Source organism: Ranitomeya variabilis, chromosome 6 (genome assembly GCF_051348905.1).
Source record: "Ranitomeya variabilis isolate aRanVar5 chromosome 6, aRanVar5.hap1, whole genome shotgun sequence".
Classification (NCBI taxonomy): domain Eukaryota; kingdom Metazoa; phylum Chordata; class Amphibia; order Anura; family Dendrobatidae; genus Ranitomeya; species Ranitomeya variabilis.
In genome coordinates, this window is record NC_135237.1 from 274,341,633 (window position 1) to 274,368,677 (window position 27,045).

General features: G+C 42.5%; 1 protein-coding gene across 1 annotated transcript in view; it reads left to right on the forward strand.

The window, feature by feature from the left end:
- LOC143782325 (dynein axonemal heavy chain 5-like) overlaps window positions 1-27,045 on the forward strand; it is a 610,263-nt gene that overhangs the window by 43,194 nt on the left and 540,024 nt on the right. The window contains exons 7-11 of the mRNA XM_077269680.1: window positions 3,330-3,401; window positions 3,616-3,717; window positions 12,336-12,522; window positions 24,864-25,029; window positions 25,921-26,014. Coding sequence (XP_077125795.1) covers window positions 3,330-3,401; window positions 3,616-3,717; window positions 12,336-12,522; window positions 24,864-25,029; window positions 25,921-26,014 — 621 coding nt within the window. The remainder of the gene's footprint in view (window positions 1-3,329; window positions 3,402-3,615; window positions 3,718-12,335; window positions 12,523-24,863; window positions 25,030-25,920; window positions 26,015-27,045) is intronic.

The window sequence follows — 27,045 nt, forward strand, 5'->3', positions numbered from 1 at the left end:
GCGGGCAGACTGCGACTTCTGAGACCAGAGCCAGAGCAGCGCGGGGCAGGAGGAAAGGTGAGTAGAGTGTTTTTTTGTTTTTTTTTTATCAATGAGTGATGACTGGATTGTGGAGCTATTGGGGGGGGGGGGCTGCCTGCCTGCATTCCATTCTATGGGCCTCTGCTGCATTATATTCTATGGGGCTGTGCTGCATTCCATTCTATGGGCCTCTGCTGCATTATATTCTATGGGGCTGGCTGCACTCCATTCTATGGGCCTCTGCTGCATTATATTCTATGGGGCTGGCTGCATTCCATTCTATGGGCCTCTGCTGCATTATATTCTATGGGGCTGTGCTGCATTCCATTCTATGGGCCTGTGCTGCATTATATTCTATGGGCCTGTGCTGCATTATATTCTATGGGCCTGTGCTGCATTTTATTCTATGGGGCTGTGCTGCATTATATTCTATGGGGCTGTGCTGCATTCCATTCTATGGGCCTGTGCTGCATTATATTCTATGGGCCTGTGCTGCATTGTATTCTATGGGCCTGTGCTGCATTCCATTCTATGGGCCTGTGCTGCATTCCATTCTATGTGCCTGTGCTGCATTATATTCTATGGGCCTGTGCTGCATTGTATTCTATGGGCCTGTGCTGCATTCCATTCTATGGGCCTGTGCTGCATTATATTCTATGGGCCTGTGCTGCATTATCTTCTATGGGGCTGTGCTGCATTCCATTCTATGGGCCTCTGCTGCATTATATTCTATGGGGCTGGCTGCATTCCATTCTTTGGGCCTCTGCTGCATTATATTCTATGGGGCTGGCTGCATTCCATTCTATGGGCCTCTGCTGCATTATATTCTATGGGGCTGTGCTGCATTCCATTCTATGGGCCTGTGCTGCATTATATTCTATGGGCCTGTGCTGCATTATATTCTATGGGCCTGTGCTGCATTATATTCTATGGGGCTGTGCTGCATTATATTCTATGGGGCTGTGCTGCATTCCATTCTATGGGCCTGTGCTGCATTATATTCTATGGGCCTGTGCTGCATTGTATTCTATGGGCCTGTGCTGCATTCCATTCTATGGGCCTGTGCTGCATTCCATTCTATGGGCCTGTGCTGCATTCCATTCTATGGGCCTGTGCTGCATTATATTCTATGGGGCTGGCTGCACTCCATTCTATGGGCCTCTGCTGCATTATATTCTATGGGGCTGGCTGCATTCCATTCTATGGGCCTCTGCTGCATTATATTCTATGGGGCTGTGCTGCATTCCATTCTATGGGCCTGTGCTGCATTATATTCTATGGGCCTGTGCTGCATTATATTCTATGGGCCTGTGCTGCATTTTATTCTATGGGGCTGTGCTGCATTATATTCTATGGGGCTGTGCTGCATTATATTCTATGGGGCTGTGCTGCATTCCATTCTATGGGCCTGTGCTGCATTATATTCTATGGGCCTGTGCTGCATTATATTCTATGGGGCTGTGCTGCATTATATTCTATGGGGCTGTGCTGCATTATATTCTATGGGGCTGTGCTGCATTCCATTCTATGGGCCTGTGCTGCATTATATTCTATGGGCCTGTGCTGCATTATATTCTATGGGCCTGTGCTGCATTATATTCTATGGGCCTGTGCTGCATTATATTCTATGGGCCTGTGCTGCATTATATTCTATGGGGCTGTGCTGCATTCCATTCTATGGGCCTGTGCTGCATTATATTGTATGGGGCTATGCTGCATTACATTCTATGGGGCTGTGCTGCATTACATTCTGTGGGGCTGTGCTGCATTATATTGTATGGGGGCTGTGCTGCATTACATTCTATGGGGCTGTGCTGCATTATATTGTATGGTGGCTGGCTGCATTACATCCTATGGTGGCTGGCTGCATTACATTCTATGGGGGCTGTGCTGCATTACATTCTATGGGGGCTGTGCTGCATTACATTCTATGGGGGCTGGCTGTATTACATTCTATGGGGGCTGGCTGTATTACATTCTATGGGGCTGTGCTGCATTACATTCTATGGGGGCTGTGCTGCATTACATTCTATGGGGGCTGTGCAGCATTACATTCTATGGGGCTGTGCTGTATTATAGTCTATGGGGGCTGGCTGTATTACATTCTATGGGGGCTGTGCTGTATTACATTCTATGGGGGCTGTGCAGCATTACATTCTATGGGGCTGTGCTGTATTATAGTCTATGGGGGCTGGCTGTATTACATTCTATGGGGGCTGGCTGCATTACATTCTATGGGGGCTGTGCTGCATTACATTCTATGGGGGCTGTGCTGCATTACATTCTATGGGGGCTGGCTGTATTACATTCTATGGGGGCTGGCTGTATTACATTCTATGGGGCTGTGCTGCATTACATTCTATGGGGGCTGTGCTGCATTACATTCTATGGGGGCTGTGCTGCATTACATTCTATGGGGGCTGTGCAGCATTACATTCTATGGGGCTGTGCTGTATTATAGTCTATGGGGGCTGGCTGTATTACATTCTATGGGGGCTGTGCTGTATTACATTCTATGGGGGCTGAGCTGTAATGCTGGATACAGCTGTAATTATATGTTATATAGTCGTGTTACACTACCCTCACTTCTTGTAGCCTACAAGTGTACAAAGATATTATACAGTCACCATGTGACAAGTGGGCCTGTGTGACTTCAAATGCCAGGGCTGAATTTTAGTCCCAGTCCGGCCCTGGTACCAGATCACAGGACAGGCAGGGTCCAACCGGCTTGGAAGCGAATCCAGAGTCCCCTTCACCAGGTGGAGATGAAAGCCTTCCTCAAAGCACGGTGGTTTTGTAGTCCCTTACTGCCTACGGCTTCTGATAAGCTCCTCACAGTTCCTCTCTGTCCCCCATAAAGGTTAGAACACAACCCACATGACAGGTGAAGCAGGCCTTTTTATAGGGTCTCTATCACGACCCGGCCCTATAAGTATCACTGTGTCTCCTGGGTGTAAAGGCAGACAGGAAAGAATGTATTTATAGGGGAGTTCACCCTAAACCAGGTTTAGAGCTCCCCCTTTTGGCCTGGAGTATGAACGTGTTGTGTGTATGTGATTACCTGGTGAAAGATACCCTTCATCGCCTCCAAGCGTGACATCACTCTCCCCATGAGGAGAGCAATGCCCCTGTGACGACCAGGACCCTGGGGCATCACACTCGCATAGCACTCGGCCGTATTCTATGGTAATGTAACGCCGAGGGTCTTGTGACCCTTCTCTAACTGATACAATGTGCTGCAATGTTTTCATTCCGAAACATAAGGGAAATAGGATGCAAATATAAAAGGTAATTGTCTTTAATTTCAGGGGTTAACCGGGACGTGCCTCTTCTTTTTGCGCACAACAGATAAAGCAATCACTACAGCCAATATTATCCAGGTGAGATATTATGCTATGACTTATTATAGTATTGATCAAGAAGACACATGGCTCCTCGTGCAATCTACAAGGACCCATATCTGCTACTAGGTGCAAAGTAACTCACATTAACATTCAGAAATAATAACTGAATATTTGGCATTTCTGAATAAATATGATACAGTGGTGACTGATATAAAAGTCAGAACTATAACGTCTATCACTTATATTTCAGGAGGTGAACTTCAGTATGTTTGAGTGTACAAATGGCAACATACTCCAAGGCCTGGAAATTTTACTTGCTCAGGTTTTGGTGCCAGCACTTAAATGTCAGGAGGTAAGATAATGTATTGGTCTGTCGGATCACACAGTTCAAGAACTGCATATTTTGTGTTAGTTTTAATGAAAAATTTGCCATTTTCTGAAGTGATATTCAGTGCAAGGCCGTGGAAACACTTGTGAGTGTGATGCGAGAAACTCGCATCAATACCTGGCACTGCCGCCGGCACTCGGGATTGGAGCGTGCAGCTGCATGTATTTCTATGCCACTACTCTGTTACACTGATTGCAGCTTTTTTTCTCTGGGGCTCAGTGAGACCCATGCTCACACTCTTACTACTTCAGTGGTCTCGTGAACTCTGGGCTTCTAACTCCAGTGGCATCTCTACTGGGTTTTTATCCACATGTTATTTGGGCTCAGAGCAGTCCTCTCATGGGTTCCTGTCCCCTACGAGCCTAAACTAAACTATTTAGTTCTCCTCTTCAAGGCTACCACTGCCCATCTCCTAGCTTACACTTGACTTTGCTTTTACTCCAGTCCAGGAGTCCCTGGTTTGGAACTAAAACACCTTTCACTATGGGGCGTTTGGCCCACTTCTCTGTACTGGCTTTATCTCAATATCCCTTTCGCCTGTGGGTGCAGCAGAGACTGACTTATCTACTTATTCTCATAAACAGACGCTTGTCCTACTACTATGGGTAAGGGTGCAATATTTAAATTATGCAGCTATGCACAAGCACTTTGGTTACAATGGTTTAGCAATTGGGTGATCATGACAATTTATATTTGTAATCGCAGAGCTGTAGGAGAGATCAGCGCAACATAGGGTCTTATCCGAGGAGTATGGCAGGTGATAAGATCAAATTTACACTCACCTTTTATGAGTATCTATAAAGCATGTAATGAAGCACATCAGCTGCAGCTGATCCACAAGTCATTTAGTGACCAAAAGATATCCAGGAAAGAAAGGAGAGGTTTGTGGATGATTTCCGCGCTTGCTGATCAATTGATGAGACATATATCCCAGATTGTCAAACGAAAGATATACGTCTCATCATTGATCAGCAAGCGTGGAAACCATCCACAAACCTCTCTTTTCGTTCCTGGATAATTTATATTTGTGGGATAGTCTTCCAGACACTCCAGACTAGCGTTACCATATCCGTGCCCAGCATCCCTGACTATTAATGTAGGATATAGTATTCATATTGTGCTATGCTCGATTATTGATTAAGGGACACCAGGGTACATAGTATGTGGTTACTGTTATACTTGTTTGTGTCTTGTCATTTATGTGTCATTTTACGATACCTTTTTTCAATATAATAAAATTATTGATGTTTTTGTCATAAGCTCCTAGTTTCTGATTGCATTATATTAGTAGCCTGTAGTCCACAATTGAGTGTTGGGGCAGGAAGAGTATGAAATAAAACAGAGTACTATAAAGTGCTAGTGCTTAGACAAATAAAAGCCTATACTAGTAGAGGCTGAATGCAGGTATACTGATTTAACAGGTAACAGTCTGTATATGACAGTCATAAGTACATGCCACTATTGACGAATAATAACAGTGCTTAGTGCACAACTGCATATGCATAGGGGCTGCTGGGGAGGTACTCCACATGGAGAAATATGGGTTAGGCCGGGTTCACATTAGCGCATGTGTGCGCAGCGTATACCTGCATACCGATCCGCATGCGTCTTGCATATACATATTTAACATTGTATACGCAGTGACAAGCGTTTGAATCAGTGCGCATGCTTTTGCATACACATGCGTCGTTTCGCGGTGTGCGGCAAACGCAACATGTTGCATTTTTTGAGGCGTCAAATATGCACAGGCTTGCGGATGAGTGCGTTAAAACAACGTATTACTGTCTATGGGAACGCATTGGTACGCATGGCCATGCATACGCATGCGTACTTCAGACTGCGCATGTCCAGGAAATGATTTAACCACCTCCACCATGCGCATAAACAACACAAACGCATGCCAAACGCATTTAAACGCATGCAAACGCAGCTTTTTCTTTTTGGCGTCATGCGTAAGATGATGCGAAGTAAAAACGCAGCGTAAGCATGCGTCTGCATGCGTTTTGACGTGCGTTTGTGCATGCAGATGATACGCTGCGCACAGAGACGCTAATGTGAACTTAGCCGTAGGGATGATTGTGTATTTTTTGTTAGATGCAGTTTTTACCTGTACATATGCAGTCCTGCACTTAGTACTGTTATTATTGTTTTTCCTATCGATATTGATGGACTATTGACTCAATGTTTTCAGTAGTCATGTTGGAAGTGTCCATGTCACGACCACAAGGGTCGGTCCAGCAGACGGCGCAACTACCAACACCAATGGGATGGGAAAAGAGGAAGGAAGGCCCTAATGGGTAGGGAATGAGGGATGGGGGCACCTCCTAACTCAGCCTGTGCCTATCCCTGAGCTCCCCTAATGCCCTATGTGGGTCCCCCCCCCCGCCATCATCATGAACCTGGTCCCTATCTGTCACCTCACTTAACCCTGGCTTGTGCACTGGCCAGCAAGGACATTAGCCTCACCACTACAGATAGTACAAACACAGGGGATTGTGACAAGCGTGAGACAGACAAGAAAATTACACAAGTAACTTAGCTCCAGACACCGGTGCCAAGCTCCACACCCCAGAGGACACGAAAACAGGACCCCGAACTCCACAGAAGTAGCAGATTCAGCACTAGAGAGCTGCAACTGCCAGGCTGGTCTACATAGAATAACTCTATCACCAACAGTCAGCTGATGTATCATGTGACTATTTAAAAGATGGTAGGAGTGGACATCAGCTAGCCTAGCAACTCGGCAGCTTGCACCAAAGAAAACTGACATTAACCCTTGCTGGCATGAAAGCAAAAAAACCAAAAACATTTAAATTAAAGTAGAGCCAGAGCTGTCACGAATCCAAAAATGGATTGTGACAGTCCACATTACTTTCTTCTATAGACCCCCTTATTTGAGGCATAGGACCCTACAGACATTTTGATTCTAATATGCTTTCTCTTCTGATGATACTGTTTCAATGTCTACCTTATTGTAGTTATTAGAGATGAGTAACACTTTAGAAATTCAAATTCGTCAGCTTCTCAGAATTTTCCCAGAAAATTCAATTTGCGATGAATCAATTCACCTCAAATGGAAAGTACTTCAATGCCTCCAATAACTCTGAAAAAACTGTATGGCACTATTATCTTTTCCTCACACATTGATATCGTTCACTGCTGTACTGTCACACACTATCTGGGCAGATGCCAGAAGTTTCAATAGCCCCAGTGTTTATTTTACTCATTTATATAGCGCCATTAATTCCGCAGCGCTTTACATACATTATCATCGTTGTCCCCATAGGGGATCACAATCTAAATTCCTTATCAATATGTCTTTGGAGTTTCATGCAAATGGATTGTCTGGTTTGGTTTCATAAGTCCTGTGCCAAGACTCATTAAAGGATCGATATTGATTTTTAGGATTGCTACCTGCAATAGGTGGCACTAGAGTTCCTGTCATCTTCCTTGCTGAAGAGGATATTTGCATAATTAAATTCCCAGAGGAGCACTGAATGACCTATAAGTCTCCCCATGCTGACTTGGCTCACTCAAGTAGAAACTTTGCCCATTAGAACCTCGGTCAGAAGCCTCTCACCCAAACAATCCAGTACTCTTAGAATAACTATAAATCACAATAGCGCTGAACACGTGTGCCTAAAAAGAACAGCAGCAGGCAAACCAACCAGTGTGGTGTGTATAACTGTCAGCAGATAAATAGAGTATATAAAAAAGGTTGCCGCGCTGAAAGGCACTCACAGAGTGAAGTGTAGTCCTGTGCAAGCGGATATTGCTTGCACAGGACTACACTTCACTCTTTGAGTGCCTTTCAGCGCGGCAACCTTTTTTATATACTCTATTAATCCAGTACTCTTGCTTTACACTGATGAAAGGCAACCACCCCCAAACACGTTTCTGCAAATTAAGTTTCTGGTTAGCCTTCTTATAATAAGTCATGTGACAAAATCCTTTAAATGGGTAAATATTGACTGTTAGTATTGCTACCTACCATAGGTGGCACTAGTGTTTCTGTCCTCTTCCTCTCTGAAGAGACTATTTGCTTGCTACACTCAACTTCAGTTGGTCCCATAGTTAACACCTTGTTACCACACAGTGAAGATCTGGCACCATTTTGCGAATATACAGTGCCTTGCTAAAGTATTCGGCCCCCTATAACTTTTCAACCTTTTCCCATATATCATGCTTCAAACATAAAGATACCAAATGTAAATTTTTGGCGAAGAATCAACAAGTTGAACACAATTGTGGAGTTGAACGAAATTTATTGGTTATTTTAAATTTTTGGGGAAATTCAAAAACTGAAAAGTGGGGCGTGCAATATTATTCGGCCCCTTTACTTTCAGTGCAGCAAACTCACTCCAGAAGTTCATTGTGAATCTCTGAATGATTCAATGTTGTCCTAAATGTCTAATGATGATAAATATAATCCTCCTGTGTGTAATCAAGTCTCCGTATAAATGTACCTGCTCTGTGATAGTCTCAGGGTTCTGTTTGAAGCACAGAGAGCATCATGAAGACTAAGGAACACAACAGGCAGGTCTGTGATACTTTTGTGGAGAAGTTTAAAGTTGGATTTGGATACCAAATGATTTCCAAAACTTTAAACATCCCAAGGAGCACTGTGCAAGCGATCATATTGAAATGTAAGGAGTATCATATCACTGCAAATCTACCAAGACCTGGCCATCCCTCTAAACTTTCATCTCAAACAAGGAGAAAACTGATCAGAGATGCAGCCAAGAGGCCCATGATCACTCTGGATGAACTGCAGAGATCTACAGCTGAGGTGGGACAGTCTGTCCATAGGACAACAATCAGTCGTACACTGCAGAAATCTGGCCTTTATGGAAGAGTGGCAAGAAGAAAGCCATTTCTCAAAGATATCCATAAAAAGTGTTGTTTAAAGTTTGCAACAAGCCACCTGGGAGACACACCAAACATGTGGAAGAAGGTGCTCTGGTCAGATGAAACAAAAATCACACTTTTTGGCAACAATGTCAAACGATATGTTTGGCGTAAAGGCAACAGAGCTCATCACCCTGAACACACCATCCCCACTGTCAAACATGGTGGTGGCAGCATCATGGTTTGGGCCTGCTTTTCTTCAGCAGGGACAGGGAAGATGGTTAAAATTGATGGGAAGATGGATGGAGCCAAATATAGGATTATTCCTGAAGAAAACCTGTTGAAGTCTGCAAAAGACCTGAGACTGGGACAGAGATTTGTCTTCCAACAAGACAATGATCCAAACATAAAGCAAAATCTACAATGATATGGTTCCCAAATAAACGTATCCAGGTGCTAGAATGGCCAAGTCAAAGTCCAGACCTCAATCCAATCGAGAATCTGTGGAAAGAGCTGAAAACTGCTGTTCACAAATGATCTCCATCAAACCTCACTGAGCTTGAGCTGTTTGCCAAGGAAGAATGGGCAAGAATTTCAGTCTCTCAATGTACAAAACTGATAGAGACATACCCCAATTGACTTACAGCTGTAATCGCAGCAAAAGGTGGCACAACAAAGTATTAAGTTACAGGGGCCGAATAATATTGCACGCCTCACTTTTCAGTTTTTGAATTTCCGCAAAAATTTTAAATAACCAATAAATTTTGTTCAACTTCACAATTGTGTTCCACTTGTTGTTGGTTCTTCACCAAAAATGTACATTTGGTATCTTTATGTTTGAAGCATGATATGTGGTAAAAGGTTGAAAAGTTACAGGGGGCCGAATACTTTTGCAAGGCACTGTATAACACATTTTACGCTCAACTTTCATTCGCTGTGCCAACATAGCAGATCAGGCTAAATTTTGGATAGATTTGGCTTGGTAAGACTTAAAAAACAGCGGTTTTTCATAAAGATTTGCATACAGTATGATTCCAACTCCCAACATTAGCAACTCGGCATAAAAGAAAGAGCTACACATCCCTTCCATACTCTTACTGGTAGTCTTAACCCCTGACTAGCATGCACCGTACTAGTACTGCTCTGCGGGAACTGAGTTCCCGCAAACCGCAGTACTAGTATGGCAGCATGATTGCGCGGTCTCACAATGAGCACCGTGGCGATCGCGTGCGGCTGTCAGCTGTAGGTGACAGCTGACACCCCGCAGCATTGGGCATTTAACCCCTCTGATGCCGCTGTCAGTAGTGACAGCGACATAGAGGGGCATCGCGCAGGGACGGGGGCTCCCTGCGCTCTCCCACCGGAACAACGCCATGCGATTGCGTTGTTCCTGTGTTCTGGAAGGAGTCCCCAGATCCAAAATGGCCGTGTGGCTCCTTCCGGGTCCTTCGCTGAGGTGGCATGCAGGAAAGCCTCCTGCACTCCCTGTTAGATCGCTGATCTGACACAGTGCTATGCAAAGTGTCAGATCAGCAATCTGATAAAATATAGTGATGTCCCACCCTGGTGACAATGTTATAAAGTGTAATAAAAAATAATAGAATGTATAAAAAAATAAAAAAAAATTCCCCAAATAAAGATAAAAATAAATTAATATTTTCCAATAAATCCATTTATTTATGTAAACAAAAAACCCCAATAAAAGTACACATATTTGGTGTCGCTGCGTCCCTAACGACCCAGTCTATAAAACTATCCCACTAGTCAACCCCTTCAGTGAACACCGCAAAAAAAAATAAATAAAAAACAAGGCAAAAAACGCTTTATTATCATACTGCCGAACAAAAAGTGCAATAAAATGTGATCAAAAAGACGGATATAAATAACCATGGTACCGCTGAAAACAACATACAGCATAATCAGCAGAAAAATAAAAAAGTTATAGCTCTCTGAATAAAGCGATGCAAAAACAATTATTTTTTATGTAAAATAGGTTTATTGTGTAAAAGCACCAAAACATAAAAAAGATATAAATGAGGTATCGCTGTTAATCGTACTAACCACGTACAATAAAGCTCCTTTATCAATTTTACCACACGCGGAATAGTATAAACGCCCCCCTAAAAGAAATTCAGGAATTGCTGGTTTTTGTTCATTCTGTCTCCCAAAAATCGGAATACTCACCACACGTCTAGATAAGTTCCTTAGGGGGTCTTCTTTCCAAAATGGGGTCACTTGTGGGGGTTTACACTGTTTAGGCACATCAGGGGCTCTCCAAACGTGACATGGATTCCGATCGCAATTCCAGCCAATTTTGCATTGAAAAGTCAAATGGCGCTCCTTCCCTTCCGAGCTCTGCCATGCGCCGAAACAGTGGTTTACCCCCTTATATGGTGAATCAGCGTACTCAGGGCAAATTGCACAACAACTTTTGTGGTTCAATTTGTCCTGTTACCCTTGGGAAAATAAAAAATTGGGGGCGAAAAAATCATTTTTGTGAAAAAAATATGATTTTTTTTTTGGCTCTACATTATAAACTTCTGTGAAGCACTTGGGGTTCAAAGTGCTCACCACACATCTAGATTAGTTCCTTAGAGGGTCTGCTTTCCAAAATGGTGTCACTTGTGGTGGTTTCCACTGTTTAGGCACATCAGGGGCTCTGCAAACGCGACATGGTGTCTGATCTCAATTCCAGCCAATTTTGCATTGAAAAGTCAAATGGCGCTCCTTCCCTTCCGAGCTCTGCCATGTGCCCAAACAGTGGTTTACCCCCACATATGGGGTATCGGCCTACTCAGGACAAATTATACAACAACTTTTGTGGTCCAATTTCTCCTGTTACCCTTGGTAAAATAAAACAATTTGGATCTGAAGTAAAAATTTTGTGAAAAAAAGATAAATGTTCAATTTTTTTAAAACATTCCTGTGAAGCACCTGAAGGGTTAATAAACTTTTTGAATGTGGTTTTGAGTACCTTGAGTGTTGCAGTTTTTAGAATGGTGTCACATTGGGGCATTTTCTGTCATATAGACCCCTCAAAGTGACTTCAAGTGTGAGGTGGTCCCTAAAAAAAGGTTTTGCAAATTTTGTTGTAAAAATGAGAAATCGCTGGTCAACTATTAACCCTTATAACTTCCTAACAAAAAAAATTATGTTTCCAAAATTGTGCTAATGTAAAGCAGACATGTGGGTAATGTTATTTAATAATTATTTTGTATGATATGACTCTCTAATTTAAGGGCATAAAAACTAAAAGTTTAAAAATTGCAAAATTTTCAAAATTTTCACCAACTTTCCGTTTTTTTTCACAAATAAACACAAGTCAAATCGAAGAAATGTTACCACTATCATAACATACAATATGTCACGAGAAATCAGTCTCAGAATCACGAGGATCAGTTGAAGCGTTTCAGAGTTATGACCTCATAAATTGACAGTGGTCAGAATTGAAAAAAATGGCCTGGTCAGGAAGTTGAAATCAGGCTTCGGGTGAAGGGGTTAAAAATGTATGAAGTAATTACACCTAAATGGATCCTCTTCGCTTTGAAGTAGAGGGAGTTCTGAGTTTCTTGACTGTCTATCCGAGATTGAAATGTCTTTCCTGTGGTTGTCATGCTTCAGAACGCTTCACAAGATCAGGTTACATACATATAAGCCTATAAGTGCTATGCACATAACTTTGTGTTGTTTTGTTCTTCTTTTAAATGGCTCTCATTTCTTATATATTTTTTTAGAACTGGGGGGCTGTGAAGGATGGACTCCAAAACTCCCAGATTCAAGAATTCTTAGACTCTTTGGACAAGTTTGTTGCTACACTGTCATCAGCAAAAAATAATCTTGATGGAAAAATTGAACTTAAAAAGGTGGACAGCAGCAATCTTCTGGAAAACCTACAAAGTCCATCGGACTTTATAGCTGCAGGTACATTTCTGTTTTATTTTGGATTTCAAGTATATGATAAGCTATATGAAGCAAAATCAAAAGGGGTCACATAATACATTTACCTGCAGGCACGACAATGATAAGAACCCGTATACTTTATATGGCTATAGACATGAGGTCTTGTTGGCATCATCCCTATTCAATGGGATCTGCCAAGAATGTAATAGCTATAAGACCTCATGTCTTGATCACATTGCTTGAGGACTGAAGGGGTTATAGAAGCAACCCCTATGTCTACCATACTTCTTAAATGTTGTGGCCAATAGTGACTGCAGTGTCTAAAGGAGTAAATTGCTTAGATCCAAGTTGCCTCCAATCCTGGTATCTACAGCTGCTACCCATCTGTATGTTACACCCATATGTTGCTCTGTATGGAGAAGGTTCGGCTCTTTTCATCACCTACAGGACATGTACAGCACTGTATACTGGACTGGATGTAGTTATGGAGCGCCCCCACGTTAAGGGCAATGGGGTACTCGGTGCCGGGTCTCTCTCTCGGTTCTGGGGATGTCACGGTGGCCCGACCCGGTCCGTGGCCCTTCTGAGGGGCACCCAATTAAAGGTGTAGTCTGTACGGTGTTCGTGACGCCACCTGTGGTATTCGGTCAGGGTGACCGACGCTGCTTAGGGGTCCGCTGGGGTGATGGAATGGCAGCTAGATGGTGTACCTTCCCACAGGTGAAGTATGTCCCCAGGGCTTCCCAGATGTGTAGGGTGGTGATGATGGACGATGTAAGGCGCAATGAATAACGAGGACTCAAAGGTTGCAGTCTCTTTACCTTTTACTGAAGACTTCAGTGTCCACAGTCCAGAGTACCGTTCACAGGGCAGGCAGAGTCCGGCTGGTCCGAAGGCATATCCAGAGTTCTCTTAACCAGGTGGAAATCCGTAGCCTTCCTACTAGCGCCTGTGTGTTGTAGTACCTCCCTGCTGAGCACCACGGGATAGTCCTCACAACTTTCGTAGATGTTTCTGATGTTCTCTCTCTCTCTGTCCCCCAGATGGTATGGATAGGACAACCAGTATGAATGGGATAGCCTGGGGCTTGTTTGTAGGGAACCTAGAGACGCCCCGACCCCACAATTTGCCACCGTGTCTTCTTAGGTATTAAGGTCGGGCAGCCAACTTGGAATTGACTGTCCTGCCGGTCTCTGAAGTAATGCGTAGAGTCAATTACTCCCTCGGTGTTCCGGCCACCGGCTACGCGCCTCAGAAGGAGGCTGCCGATCTTGGGGCAGAACTCCTCCCGGTATTGTCTCCTTGTGCTGTGACTTCGTTTCTCACTCTCCACAATACAATTCCTTTTTTGTCCTTTCTTAGGATGCTGCTGCACGTAGGGGCAGGCGCAGCTCCGTAGCTTTCTATCTCGTGCTAGGCCTCTGTCAGGATCCCACCCCTGACAGGGACCCTCTGTCTGCAGCTCAGATGTTCCTCCTTTTCCCCCTGTCTGCCTGACAGGTTCTCTCTGGGTCAAACCCAGGCAGCTTCTGACTAACTTTCTATCCAACCCACCAGTTTTACCCGTGTGTGAGGAGTGCCCTAATAGATAGAAGCAAGGCTCCCCCTGGTGGACTGGAGTGTGAAGTGTAGTGTGTGACTTGTGATACCTGGAAAGATGAACTCCTTTAGTACCATCAGACGTAATATCACTCCCCCAGGTGGAAGAGCGACATTGCTGCAACGACCAGGACTCTGGGGCGCTGCAGTTAACACTAAAGAGATTGTCCACTTTGGAAGACAAGAAGTGCCACTTGATAATAAGTTAGTCACAAGTTGTCTCCCTGCAGGGAACCTTAGCAATCAGCTGTCAGTAAGGGGAGAATTTATCCAAGCTTATTCAGCAATTTTTTGGTTTCTAAATATTGCATGTTTTTTGGCATGCCATTTTTGCTTTAAAAAAAGAGTGACTGTAACAATTCGAGGGTGTCTGCACATGTCGCGTTTTGCTGCTTTTTCCCACGACAAACGCAGCATTTTACTGTCCCACGATAGTGAATCAGATTTCTGAAATTGCTTAATTTTTGCTTGCATACTTGAAGCAGTTTCAAATCTTCAGCACGTCAGATCTCTCAGTGTTTTTACAGCATTTTTCACCCATTATTATAAATTGGAAAAAACAAACAAATAAACATAAAATTGCATAAAAAATGCCCGTTTTTATGCAGTGTGTTTCTTCCAAGAGAGTTTTTTAATGCAGAAATATTTGCAGCAAATGCTTAACATGTGCACATACCCTTATGCTGTTCTCACCACTTTTAAAATTTAGTCATGGTCAGCTGTTGAGCAAAAAATAAAAAAATTGCTACAGTAGGGATGTTGCTTAAAATGTCATTTCCAGACAGAAATGACATATTTTAAGATGCACCAAATTTATGATACATTGTGCAATACTTTGATAACTGTATCTGATTACTACATCCTGTAGCTGCACAGATTACCATCACAGGGAATGGTGCAATGGCGTTACCTCTCAACACTGTGTACAAATAGAATCAGCCCTCTCTCCTATCAACAACCTCATACCTCTACTTGTGCCTTTCCTGATTTGCCCCTCTTTACCTCATGGTTGCCTGCTATGCTTCTCCAACTTCTTATCTAAATGCATGTTTTTCTACTCTAATAAGGCCAGAATTCATCAAAGGGATTAAGACAGAAATCTGGCCACAAACTTCTTATCACTTTTGGCGTTTTTACTCCACTTTTAGCTAGCTTTGCCAAAATGGGTGGAGCTGGCGTGGAACGATGGCAGGACAAAGGAAGGTGACACGTGATTTCATTCATGATGAGCTGTGGCGAATACAGTCATGGTCAAAAGTGTTGGCACACTTGAAATTGTTCCAGAAAATGAAGTAGTTCTCCCAAAAAATTATTGCAGTTACATGTTTTGTTATACACATGTTTATTTTCTTTGTGTGTATTTGAACAACACAAAAAATAAACAGAGAAAAAAAGGCAAATTGGACATAATTTCACATAAAACCCCCAAAATGGGCTGGACAAAATTGTTGGCACCCTCAATTTAAAGGGAACCTGTCACCCCCAAAATCGAAGGTGAGCTAAGCCCACCAGCATCAGGGACTTAGCTACAGCAGGGGTGTCAAACTGCATTCCTCAAGGGCTGCAAACAGGTCATGTTTTCAGGATTTCCTTGTATTGCACAGGTGATCATTTAATCACCTGCACAGAATGATTCCAGCACCTTGTGCAATGAGAAGGAAATCTTGAAAACACGCATGGTTTGAGGCCCTCGAGGAATGCAGTTTGACACCCCTGATCTACAGCATTCTGGAATGCTGTAGATAAGCCCCTGATGTGTCCTGAAAGATGAGAAAAAGAGGTTAGATTATACTCACCCAGGGGCGGTCCCGGTCCGGTTCTGGTCTGATGGGTGTCATGGTCCGGTCCCGCGCCTCCCATCTTCTTACGATGACGTCCTCTTCTTGTCTTCACGCTGCAGCTCTGGCGCAGGCGTACTTTGTCTGCTCTGTTGAGGGCAGAGCAAAGTACTGCAGTGCGCAGGTACCGGGAAAGGTCAGAGAGGCCCGACGCCTGCGCACTGTAGTACTTTGCTCTGCCCTCAACAAATAGTCTGTATGTGGCGTGTTCACACAGGAATGCAAAGTATATGGCTCAAAGCCTATTAATGGTGCCATGTAGCGGGCTCACCATAATGCATCCTGTGTGAACAGAGGCCACAGTGTACAGAGCCATCTAGGGCCCAGCCGCACCCTTTTATTTATATTTATATTTTTCCAGGGTCTGGCTGGGCCCTAGATGGCTCTGTACACTGTGGCCTCTGTTCACACAGGATGCATTATGGTGAGCCCGCTACATGGCGCCATTAATAGGCTTTGAGCCATATACTTTGCATTCCTGTGTGAACACGCCACATACAGACTATTTGTTTGCACAGGTGCACCAAGTGGCCAATCCCTGATTGTAGGGTGGCTGCATTATCGGTATTATTGCACCTGTGTATTTGCCATCTTAACTTGGGTCCGCTGCACCTTAGTTAGTGCAATTGTTGGAGGCCTTGAACAGGTAAGCATCTCTGCCTGTATACCGGTGTTTTTTGTCTAGAATAGTGGAGGTCTTTCCTCATAGAGTATAATCTAACCTCTTTTTCTCATCTTTCAGGTTACATCGGGGGCTTATCTACAGCATTACAGAATGCTGTAGATAAGCCCCCGATGCCGGTGGGCTTAGCTAATCTTCGATTTTGGGGGTGACAGGTTCCCTTTAATAGTTGGTTGCACACCCTTTGAAATAAATAACTGCAATCAATCGCTTCATATAACCATTGTGGTATGGCAACTGGTCATGTGGTTTAAGGGCAGTATGTATCACAGAGGTGGGTGGCCCTGTGATGGAAGCCTGAGCTTGTTTTCTCAGCAGATCTACTGCTGAGGGTTTACTATACATTGGGAAGGCTTCTAGGTGACTTGGAGAGATTGGTGGGTCCAGTCACCTACATACCCCACCCAAGGGGGTGTGTCTAGAGACCCAAGATGGAGTCTGTGTGTTTGTGCTGGCAAGTGTGAGCCAGAGTGAGACGTATTGGAAGAATGCCTCTGAGAGTAAGAAGTATCCGGGCACCTGTGCGGACATCGCTGACAGTTAACGGACACTAATCCGTATCAGGCATACTAGGGCTCAGAGAGGACTGTGGGTTCTATGAAGCCGAATGGCTGCCGGATGGTGCACAGGTTGCTGTGTGTTACCAAGTTCCTGAAGAGAAGTTTATGCTGTGCACTAATAAACCGAATGGACTTTTTAACCCTGAGTGTTCCGGTACATTGCTCAACGACCAGCCAAGTGAGTACTCCCCGTCCACAGATAGCGGAGAAATACTACACCATCAACAAGCTTCTTACTCCTCTCAACTGGAATTTTGGACCACTCTTCTTTTGCAAACTGCTCCAGGTCTCTCATATTTGAAGGGTGCCTGCTCCCAACAACAATTTTAAAATCTCTCCATAGGTGTTCAATGGGATATAGATCCAGACTCATTGCTGCCCGCTTCAGAACTCTCCAGCACATTATTTCCATCCATTTTTGGGTGCTTGTTGAATATGTTTGGGGTCATTGTTCTGCTAGAAGTTCCATGACCTAGGACACAAATCCAGCATTCTGACACTAGGCACTACATTGCGATCCAAAATCCTTTAGTGATCTTCAAATTTCATGGTGGTTTGAACACAGTAAAGGCACCCAGTGCAAAACAGCCCCAAAACATCTTTGAACCACCACCACATTTAACTGTAGGTGCTGTGTTCTTTTATTTGTAGGCCTCATTTCGTTTTTGGTAATCAGTAAAATGATGTGCTTAGCCAAAAAGCTGTATCTTGGTCTCATCTGTCCACAAGATGCTTTCCCAGAAGGATTTTGGCTTACTCATGTACATTTTGACAAACTGCTGTATAACTTTTCTCTGTGTCAGAAGTGGGGTCCTCCTGGGTCTCCTGCCATAGTGTTTCATTTAATTCAAATGTCAACGGATAGTTCGCACTGACACTGATGCACCTTGAGACTGCAGGACAGTTTGAATTTCTGTGGAACTTAATTCAGGCTCCTTATCCACCATCCAGACTATCCTGTGCTCCAACATTTCAACAATTTTTCTTTGTCGTCTACATCCAGGGAGATTAGCTATAGTGCCATGGGTTGTAAACTTCTTGATTATGTTGCGCACAAAGGACAAAGGAACATCAAGCTCTCTGGAGATGATCTCTAACCTTGAGATTGTTGATATTTTTCAACAATTTTGGTTCTCATTTCTCTTCTCTATCTGTTCTCCATACTTAGTGTGGCACACATGGACACACAATGCAAAGATTGAGTCAACTTCTCCCTTTTTATCTGGCTTCAGGTGTGATTTTCCTATTGCCCACACCTGTTACTTGGCAGAGGTGAGTTTGAACGAGCATCACATGCTTGAAACAAAGTTGTTTGCTCACAATTTTGGAAAGGGGCCAACAATTTTGTCTGGCCCATTTTTGGGGTGTTGTGTGAATTTATGTCCAATTTGCCTTTTTTCTTAGTATTTTTGTATTGTTCCAATAAACACAAAGGAAATAAACGTGTGTAATTACAATCATTTTCTGGAAGAAATACTTCATTTTCTGGAACAATTTCAAGGGTGCCAACACTTTTCGCCATGACTGTATTGTCCATTGCAATAATTACATTTTAAACCCAAGAACTCCTGCTTCCAGATATTCTGCAGTTATGGAAGGAAAAGGGTTTGGTTCGAGTAAGTACACTGATGGAAAGGGCGATCTACAACAATTTGCTTATCTTCTTTAACCCCTTTCCCACATGCCCTGTACTAGTACGGCGCATGTTGGGTCCCCTGCGTTGATGTGGGCTCTGGCGGTGAACCCACATCAAAGCCAGGACACGTCAGCTGTTTTGTACAGTTGACATGTGCGCGCAATAGCGGCGGGTGAAATCGCGATTCACCCGCCGCTATTAACCTGTTAAATGCCGCTGTCAAACGCAGACAGTTCCGACTCCAGTCACATGATCGGAGGTCGGATATGCATCAGGATGGTAACCATAGAGGTCCTTGAGCCTGCATTTCAGCTACATAGCAGCGATCTGATGATCCCTGCTATGTAGCAGAGCCGATCAGGCTATGCCAGCTTCTAGCCTCCCATGGAGGCTATTGAAGCATGGCAAAAGTAAAAATAAATGTTTTTAAAAATTTGAAAAAAATAAAAAATATATAAAAGTTTAAATCACCCTCTTTTCGCCCCATCCAAAATAAAACATTAAAAAAAAATCAAACCTACACATATTTGGTATCGCTGCGTTCAGAATCGCCCTATCTATCAATAAAAAAAGCATTAACCTGATTGCTAAACCGCGTAGCCAGAAAAAAATTTGAAGCGCCAGAATTACGTTTTTTTTGGTCGCCGTGACATTGCATTAAAATGCAATAACGGGCGATCAAAAGAACATATCTGCACAAAAGTTGTATCAGTAAAAACGTCAGCTCGGCACACAAAAAATAAGCCCTCACCCGACCCCAGATCACGAAAAATGGAGACGCTACGGGTATCGGAAAATCGCGCATTTTTTATTTTTTTTTTAGCAAAGTTTTGAATTTTTTTCACCACTTAGATAAAAAATAACCTAGACATGTTATCAGGTCAGTTTTATCATTTAGTGAAGCTAGCAAAAAAAGCCAATAAAAAAATAAGTGTGGGACTGCACTTTTTTGCAATTTCACCGCACTTGGAATTTTTTTCCCGTTTTCTAGTACAAGACATGGTAAAACCAATGGTGTTGTTCAAAAGTACAACTCGTCCCACAAAAACTAAGCCCTCACTTGACCATATTGACGGAAAAATAAAAAAGTTATAGCTCTGGGAAGGAGGGGAGCGAAAAACGAAGAAGGGCCGCGGCAGGAAGGGGTTAAAGGGACTCTTTTGCCATGAAAATGCAGTCCAATCGGCACACCTCATGTTATAGAGCAGGGGGAGCGGAGTAGATTAATTTTATAGTTTTGTGAGAAAAACTTTCATATATCCTGTGTTTCATCATTTAATCCTCTGCACTTTCTGGGATTTTTGCACCTGTGGTCGGTCTTATCAGTGACTGACAGCTTTCTTTGTACATACTCTCATAGAAAGAAAGCAATTAGTCACTGAAAAGACCACCCACTGGACTGAAAATTCCAGAAAGAACATAGGTTTAAATAAAAAAAAACCCACGTTATACTGATTTTTTTTCATAAAACTGTACTGTATATCAATCTGCTTAGCTCCCCGTGCTCTATAGCATGATACATGCAACATGTATTGCATATTCATGGTGACAGGCTTCCTTTAAAGGGAATCTGTCAGTAGGATCAGCCCTCCTCAGCTGTCTATGACATGTAGGGCACAGGAAGCTGAATAAAATAATTCCTTCATATCTGCGATCCAATGTCTTTTTCCAGAGAAATCCATAAATTTGTTAATATCTAAATGAGTTGGTAAGATCTATGGGCCAGGCACTGATCTGTATGAGAATCTGCGTACAGAGCTCATTTTAAATGAAAGGTGGCGTTACCGCTGTAAAAAACAAAAGCACAGAAACATCAGCTCACCGGCTAGGGAAATATTTCAAAGTAGGGTGCAGTGCACGGCAGCCTCAGGCCGGTTCCTGAGTGTGTGAGACATGAAAAGGGAGAAGAGATGCCAGTGTCCACAAAAATGAATAGAGTAAAACATCACAATTTTATTGTAATACATAAAAATCCAAAAAGAAGTTTACAAATTCGTACAAAAGATGAGCACCGGGTCCACGCGTTTCGAGATGACATGTAATGACTGAGAGCCTGCTGTCCTGATCTTGCTGCAGAGCTGTGAGTGATTATAACTAACGCATTATTGCACAGCTGAACGTTGTCTCATTACAAACACATCTGCAGCTCTCCTCTCATAGTGCTTACCCCACACTGACTACTTGTGATTTGGAAGCTGAAAAGTTGTTAATCAGGCGCAGCTCTGCAGCATAGCTGACAGTATTGGATAGGTACCAAGATGGCAGTGATAGGGATCTTCAGCAGGGTAATGCATCGCTGCCCTAAAATCACGTCACGTAAGGGAGCTGCTGTATGTGAGCACCAACAATCGAGACATTTACAGATTTATAGCTGCATTTAAATGGTTAACAGCTCAGCTCTGGACGCTGCTGTTAGACACAGATGCCAGGTATGTAATATAGCATGCTCAGCTCCTGATCCAGCTCCACATACTGTCACCACATTGACATATCTGACTGTATAATCACTGTGTAAATGTGATAATAACATTTCCACGTTGCTTCTATTTTACTTGAGTTCCATATGGTTCTCTACAGTTTCATGTATAGTTTTCCTTTATTTGTACATACCTTCCTACCTACAGGTGCTTTCGGTACTGCAGGAAACCTTTGCTGGACAGGTCTCTTCTCACCATATATGAATACTTTTGTGTCTATAGCTTTGAGAAGTGTATATTGTTCTGTATGTAATTGTACTTTGAAAAATTTAAATAAAAATACATTTATTTAAGAAAAATAAAGAAAATCCAGCTCTAACACCGGAGAAATAAGTACGGTAATTGCATAATGCTTGTGCAAACAAAGGACTGATCGTGTGAATTAGAATAGGACAGTTCTTTCAGACTTAAAGGGAACCTATCATGTCCAGAAATGTTATTTACCTTCAAATACTGCATTCATCTGGAGGTAAAATCATGTTTGCCTGCCTTACCGCAACAGGACAGTGGCTCGGTGGCTCAGCATTGCAGCCTTGCAGCGCTGGGTTCCTGGGTTCAAATCCCGCAAAGGAGAACATCTGCATGGGTTTCCTCAGGGTACTTGGGTTTCCTCCGAAATTCCCTTTCAGTATGTCTTTGGAATGTAAGTTGTGAACCCCATTGGTGACAGGGATGACAATGTACAGTATGTATAGGATGCAGAATAAGATAGCACTATATAAGCAAAGCATAATAAATAGCAGCAGCTACAGCATATATCCTCCCGGCAGCTGCTCGTTTCCAGTCATGGGGACAGTGTAGTGAACAGTCATAGTCATTGCTCAGTGAGCGCAGCTGTTTTCGCTCCCCAACACTTTGATTGACAGCGTGCTCTGTGTAATGTATGTGCAGAGCCTTCCTCAGGAATAACATAAGTTAATTTTCTCCCTGTAGCCACTGCTCCAGTAAAGCAAGCAGGCATTATTTTTAGATTCTGAACAGAGAACTTACTCTATAAGCTCAAAGGGTTATTCTCTCAAAGCACAGTACATGCATACGTATTGTTAATATACAGGCTAAGACCAACATAACATTTCTTTCTTGTACCTTCACATAGCTGAATGAGCATTCTTATTCTGTCACTGTTAAAACTCCAATTCCCAGAAGCCCTTGCTTCTCCTCAGTCTTGCAGCCCCTCCCCCTCTCCTTTGTGCTCCGGACAAGCCCCACCTTTCTGACATATCATCAAACTAAACTAAGTGTAGAATTCACTTATGCCTATGCGCACTCTCTGTTCCTCTACAGTATTTCACCTGACCGATTTTCTTTCACTTTATACAGTACATCATAATAGTTGCCTGTGTAGATTTACATAATTTTTGGCCGCTTTATCTCTCAACTCAACTCTCCTGCACTCCTCCTAGTGGAGCTTGCTAGGCAGTACAGACTTGTGCTTGTTGCCTGCTGCTGGCAGATCAGTAATGTCAGTAATGTGAAACTGCAAATGTTGCTCTTTTTATGCATATAGCAGAAGATTATTTTTAGTCATATGCATCAACAGAGTACCATTTGGAGCCTCACATCACTTCTCTTTCAGCACCATACAACAAACACAGATTGACTCCTCTTAGCACCTAGAAATGGCCCCAATTTACAGTACATCACTCCTCTCTGCTCATTATAAACAGATATATCCTGCAGTATATTTCTTATCTTGGCCACTTATATACTGCACCATCCTGCAGTATATCAGTCCCCTCAGCTCCGTTATATACAGTACCATCCAAAAGTATATCCCTCCATTCAGCCCCATCTTGCAGTACATTACTTTTCTTAGCCCTTCTATATATAACCCCATGCTGCAGTACATCACTCCACTCAGCCCCGTCTATACAAAGCTCCATTTTACAGATTATCACTCCTCTTCACCCCTCTATAAACAGCTCCATCATACAGTACATCACTCTTCTCAACCCCTCTTTGTACAGCCACATCCTACAGTATATCACTCTTCTTAGTTACCAGCACACAGGTACACTGCTGCTTTCTGTTAAGAGCTATGTGTTGTAACGAATGAGACCTTGTCCCTTCTAATGATATAATCCCACATTGGTCCTTTTATATAGGCCAAATAAACTTTTGGGGCTCCCTAAGCTCCAGGGCAACCCTCGCACCTACTGTAGTTACGCCCCTGATCACTTGATCATGTTACCGCAAGTATGCGATTTGCATACATGTGGACACCTGCTAACTAGACGTGCACAGCCTCACACAGCACAAGTGAAATTAGTAAAGCTGAGTTCAATCAGTCAGAATGTACTGGACGTGTGGAAGTCACATACTTACAGTCACATGACGGCAGCTCCCAGCGCAGTCACCGGAGAATCCTCACAGTGCGCGTTATGAGGATTCAGAAGTCTGAAGTTACATAGACTTTAACCTCATCTCCTTTAGCAATAAGTATGGTGGTATTATCAATACTGTATATGCTGGTAATATTCGGTTATGCTTTGTTGGTGCTTGTCTGTAATATTGCAATTTTATTATTTCGATATTATAATTATTTAATCTTATATAACAATATTATTGGTATTATTAGAAATGTTGGTCTTTTAGTACATCTTGTTTTCTTCCAGGTAGGGTAATATTAGGAATATATCACCATCGGGTGCTCGGCTGTGCGGACAGCATGGGCCTGTGTGATTTCAAATGTCAGGGCTGAATTTCAGTCCCCGTCCGTCCCTGGTCAATACTGACTATGCCATATTACAGCGGATGCACACTGTTTCACAGTGTAATTGTATCAGCCATATGTAGATCGGACATGGCCGTTCACATATTGAGCACCTAGGTGCTGCTTGTCTCTCCTGTGGTTCGCTAGGAGTTGCATGGTGTCGGCATCTATTACAGCGGAGATGCATTATCCTATAGCTGCAGCATAGTTCATACTAGTGATGTGCAGATCTGATATTAATGGCCCAAGATATTACTCAGTCAATAATGTAATAATTGTTTACCTGTCTGGCAATGAATATCACCGAACAACTGATATATAATCAATGATTATTATATACTTGGAATTAATAAAAGCACAAGTCACTTCATATTATAAATAGCTATGCAACTAATCTTGTGGTTTAATATATTGAATTTGATATTATTTTACCTGGTCTTTAGTTTATTAGGGACACTGGCCAAGGACTTAATGAATAACGATAATTATAACTAACTGATCTAACTGGGAATTTAATGAGTTATAGCTTTAATGGAAACGCAATATATAATTAAGCAGTGACTCAATATACATCCCTATTTGGGTGTATGTGAATTGTTTTAATAATTTTTCTATCATTTTATACAATTATTAATACAAGTTATATTCACTTACTACCTTTCCATATTCCCTTTCCCAATTATCTACAGTTTGTTGGCGGTGCGCACTTAAGTGAATAATGTCTTATGAGATCTGACCATACTGTTATTCATATAAATAGTTACTTGTATAAAAGAGTTAAATGAATGTGATGCTTGGCTTTATACTGTGGAATGATGGCTTGAATGATATTTACATTGAATTGTGATCTTTTGCAGGAGGTAACAGTGAGGTAATAGAGAAGCTTGAAGGAATGCTTTCTGTTTGGATTAAGCAGATTGAGCAGGTTCTCGCAGAAAGTGAGCAGATGAGGAAAGAAGCTGATGACATTGGACCCTCTGCTGAGCTGGAACATTGGAAGTCACGGATGTCATCCTTCAACAGGTTTAAAACATTTTTAATAGAAATCTTTTAGGGGCAATTCATCAATCGTCACTTTTCTTTACTTGCCTTGTAATTTTCGTTGACAAATTCTTCAAAGTGGCACACGTGGTTCATGAATTTTTCTGCAGAATCAAAAAATATTGTTTATTTTTGCCTTCAACCTCTTTTGCACCTTTTTAGCATAAACAGTCACATGTTCTGCTAAAATGTTAAAAAATGTGCACAAAAATTCCTTGCGTACATAAAGTCACTCCAGGGGGAACTGGAATATATTTGTGCCAAAATTTGGCGACTTTTAAAAAGTAGCAATTGATGAATGAGCCAAAAACATCTGGAAATCCCAAACCCCACTCACAATGAAGAACATATAAAAAAACAGGCGAAAGCATAAAAAACATAATATAGACAAAAAAGGTGCAAATTTAAAGAAGATTAAAATGCAAATGAAAAACACCAAAAGCCAGACAAAATAAAGCACAAGTGTAATAAAAAATCGAGTCCTTCATGTTTTGAAAATTGTGACACATAACATGAGTAGTTTGGTATTACAAATCTAAAATAGGGTTTAATAGAATGTTTATGTAAGGTGCAATATTGTAAAGAATATTTATCCTTGTGTGTCTCCAAAATCACCTGTAAATGTAGACACTTCTGAGATGACTTGCCGTATTATGGACTTTGATAAAGACCTTTACATATTCGAGCATTCTTAGATGTTTTTAAATGTGTGTATCTAATTTGTTTTGCTTATTATAGAATATTGTTTTTTTATGTGTATTTAACTACATTTGAGGCTATATTGAAATTCACCAACAGGCACTTTTTTCTTATAACTGTGTGGTGTCCTGGGTAATTGCTTTTAACTGCTGACATATATTATTATTTCTCAAGTCTTTTAGATGAGATTAAAAGTCCTAAGGTCAAGAAGGTTCTCAGCATCCTACAAGCAGCTAAGTCCAGGATGTTAAAGCAATGGAAAGAACTGGTACTTCTTTTTTCTTTTACATTCTGTTTACATAATGGGCATTCATTTTACTCTAGAATTCTATCTTACTTTGTTTTCTCACTGTGCACGTAGATTGAATAATTTCTCTGGTTTAAAGAAAAATCATTTGAAAATTGCAAAATGGGAAATAGAAAGAGGTCCCCTATTCAGTAACTATTAGCCAGAGCAGTGGACAGTTACAAAGATTGTCTCCTATTGTACACTGGAGGGTTTAGCACATCCATGCAACTGAATAACTGGCCCCATGCAATTCCTCGTTTCCTCTGTGGCAGCACTGTAGGTAAATTGAATACTTGATGCTGGGTTGAGCAGATGTCTGAAAGTTCTGTCTGCAAGGCATTCTTTAATCAGCTCATTCTTTTAACCTATTGCTGACATATGACATACCAGTGCGTCATATGCTGGCTCCCTGTCTTGGATGATGGCTTGCACCTGGAGCCCACACCTTTCCCTGCATTTGATGGCTGATTTAATCAGCCATCATGTGCCTCTAACAGCCATGGGTGGAGCGAAGCTCTGCCCATGGCTGTTGACTTATTAAATCCCACTGTCAATCTCTCCGTGAGGTGATGGCGTGGCGCCAACGGGTTGCTATGACAGCCGGGGGTCTGTGTGGTGAGCCGATCCTCCTGTAAAAGCCAGTCCTTGGCCTGCGTTGTTGATTTTCACTGTACACAGTAGTACTGATGCATTGCTATGTATAGTACAAGAGATCAGATGATTGCAGCTTCAAGGCCCATAAGGGGAATAACAAGTGTGTATTTACAAGTGTGAATACAGTACAAATAAAATCAAAATGTTTTAAAAATATGAAAATGGAGTGCCCCCAGACGCAGGGCTGCGGGGTACTCGGTACCGGGCCTCTCTGTCTCGGTCCTGGGGTTGTCACGGTGGCTAGACCCGGTCTGTAACCCTGCTAAGGGGCGTCCAATGAGAGGTGTGATGATGGTGCATGGTGCAGGTCGCGATGAATAACGAGGACACAGGGTTGCAGTCTCTTTACCTCTTTA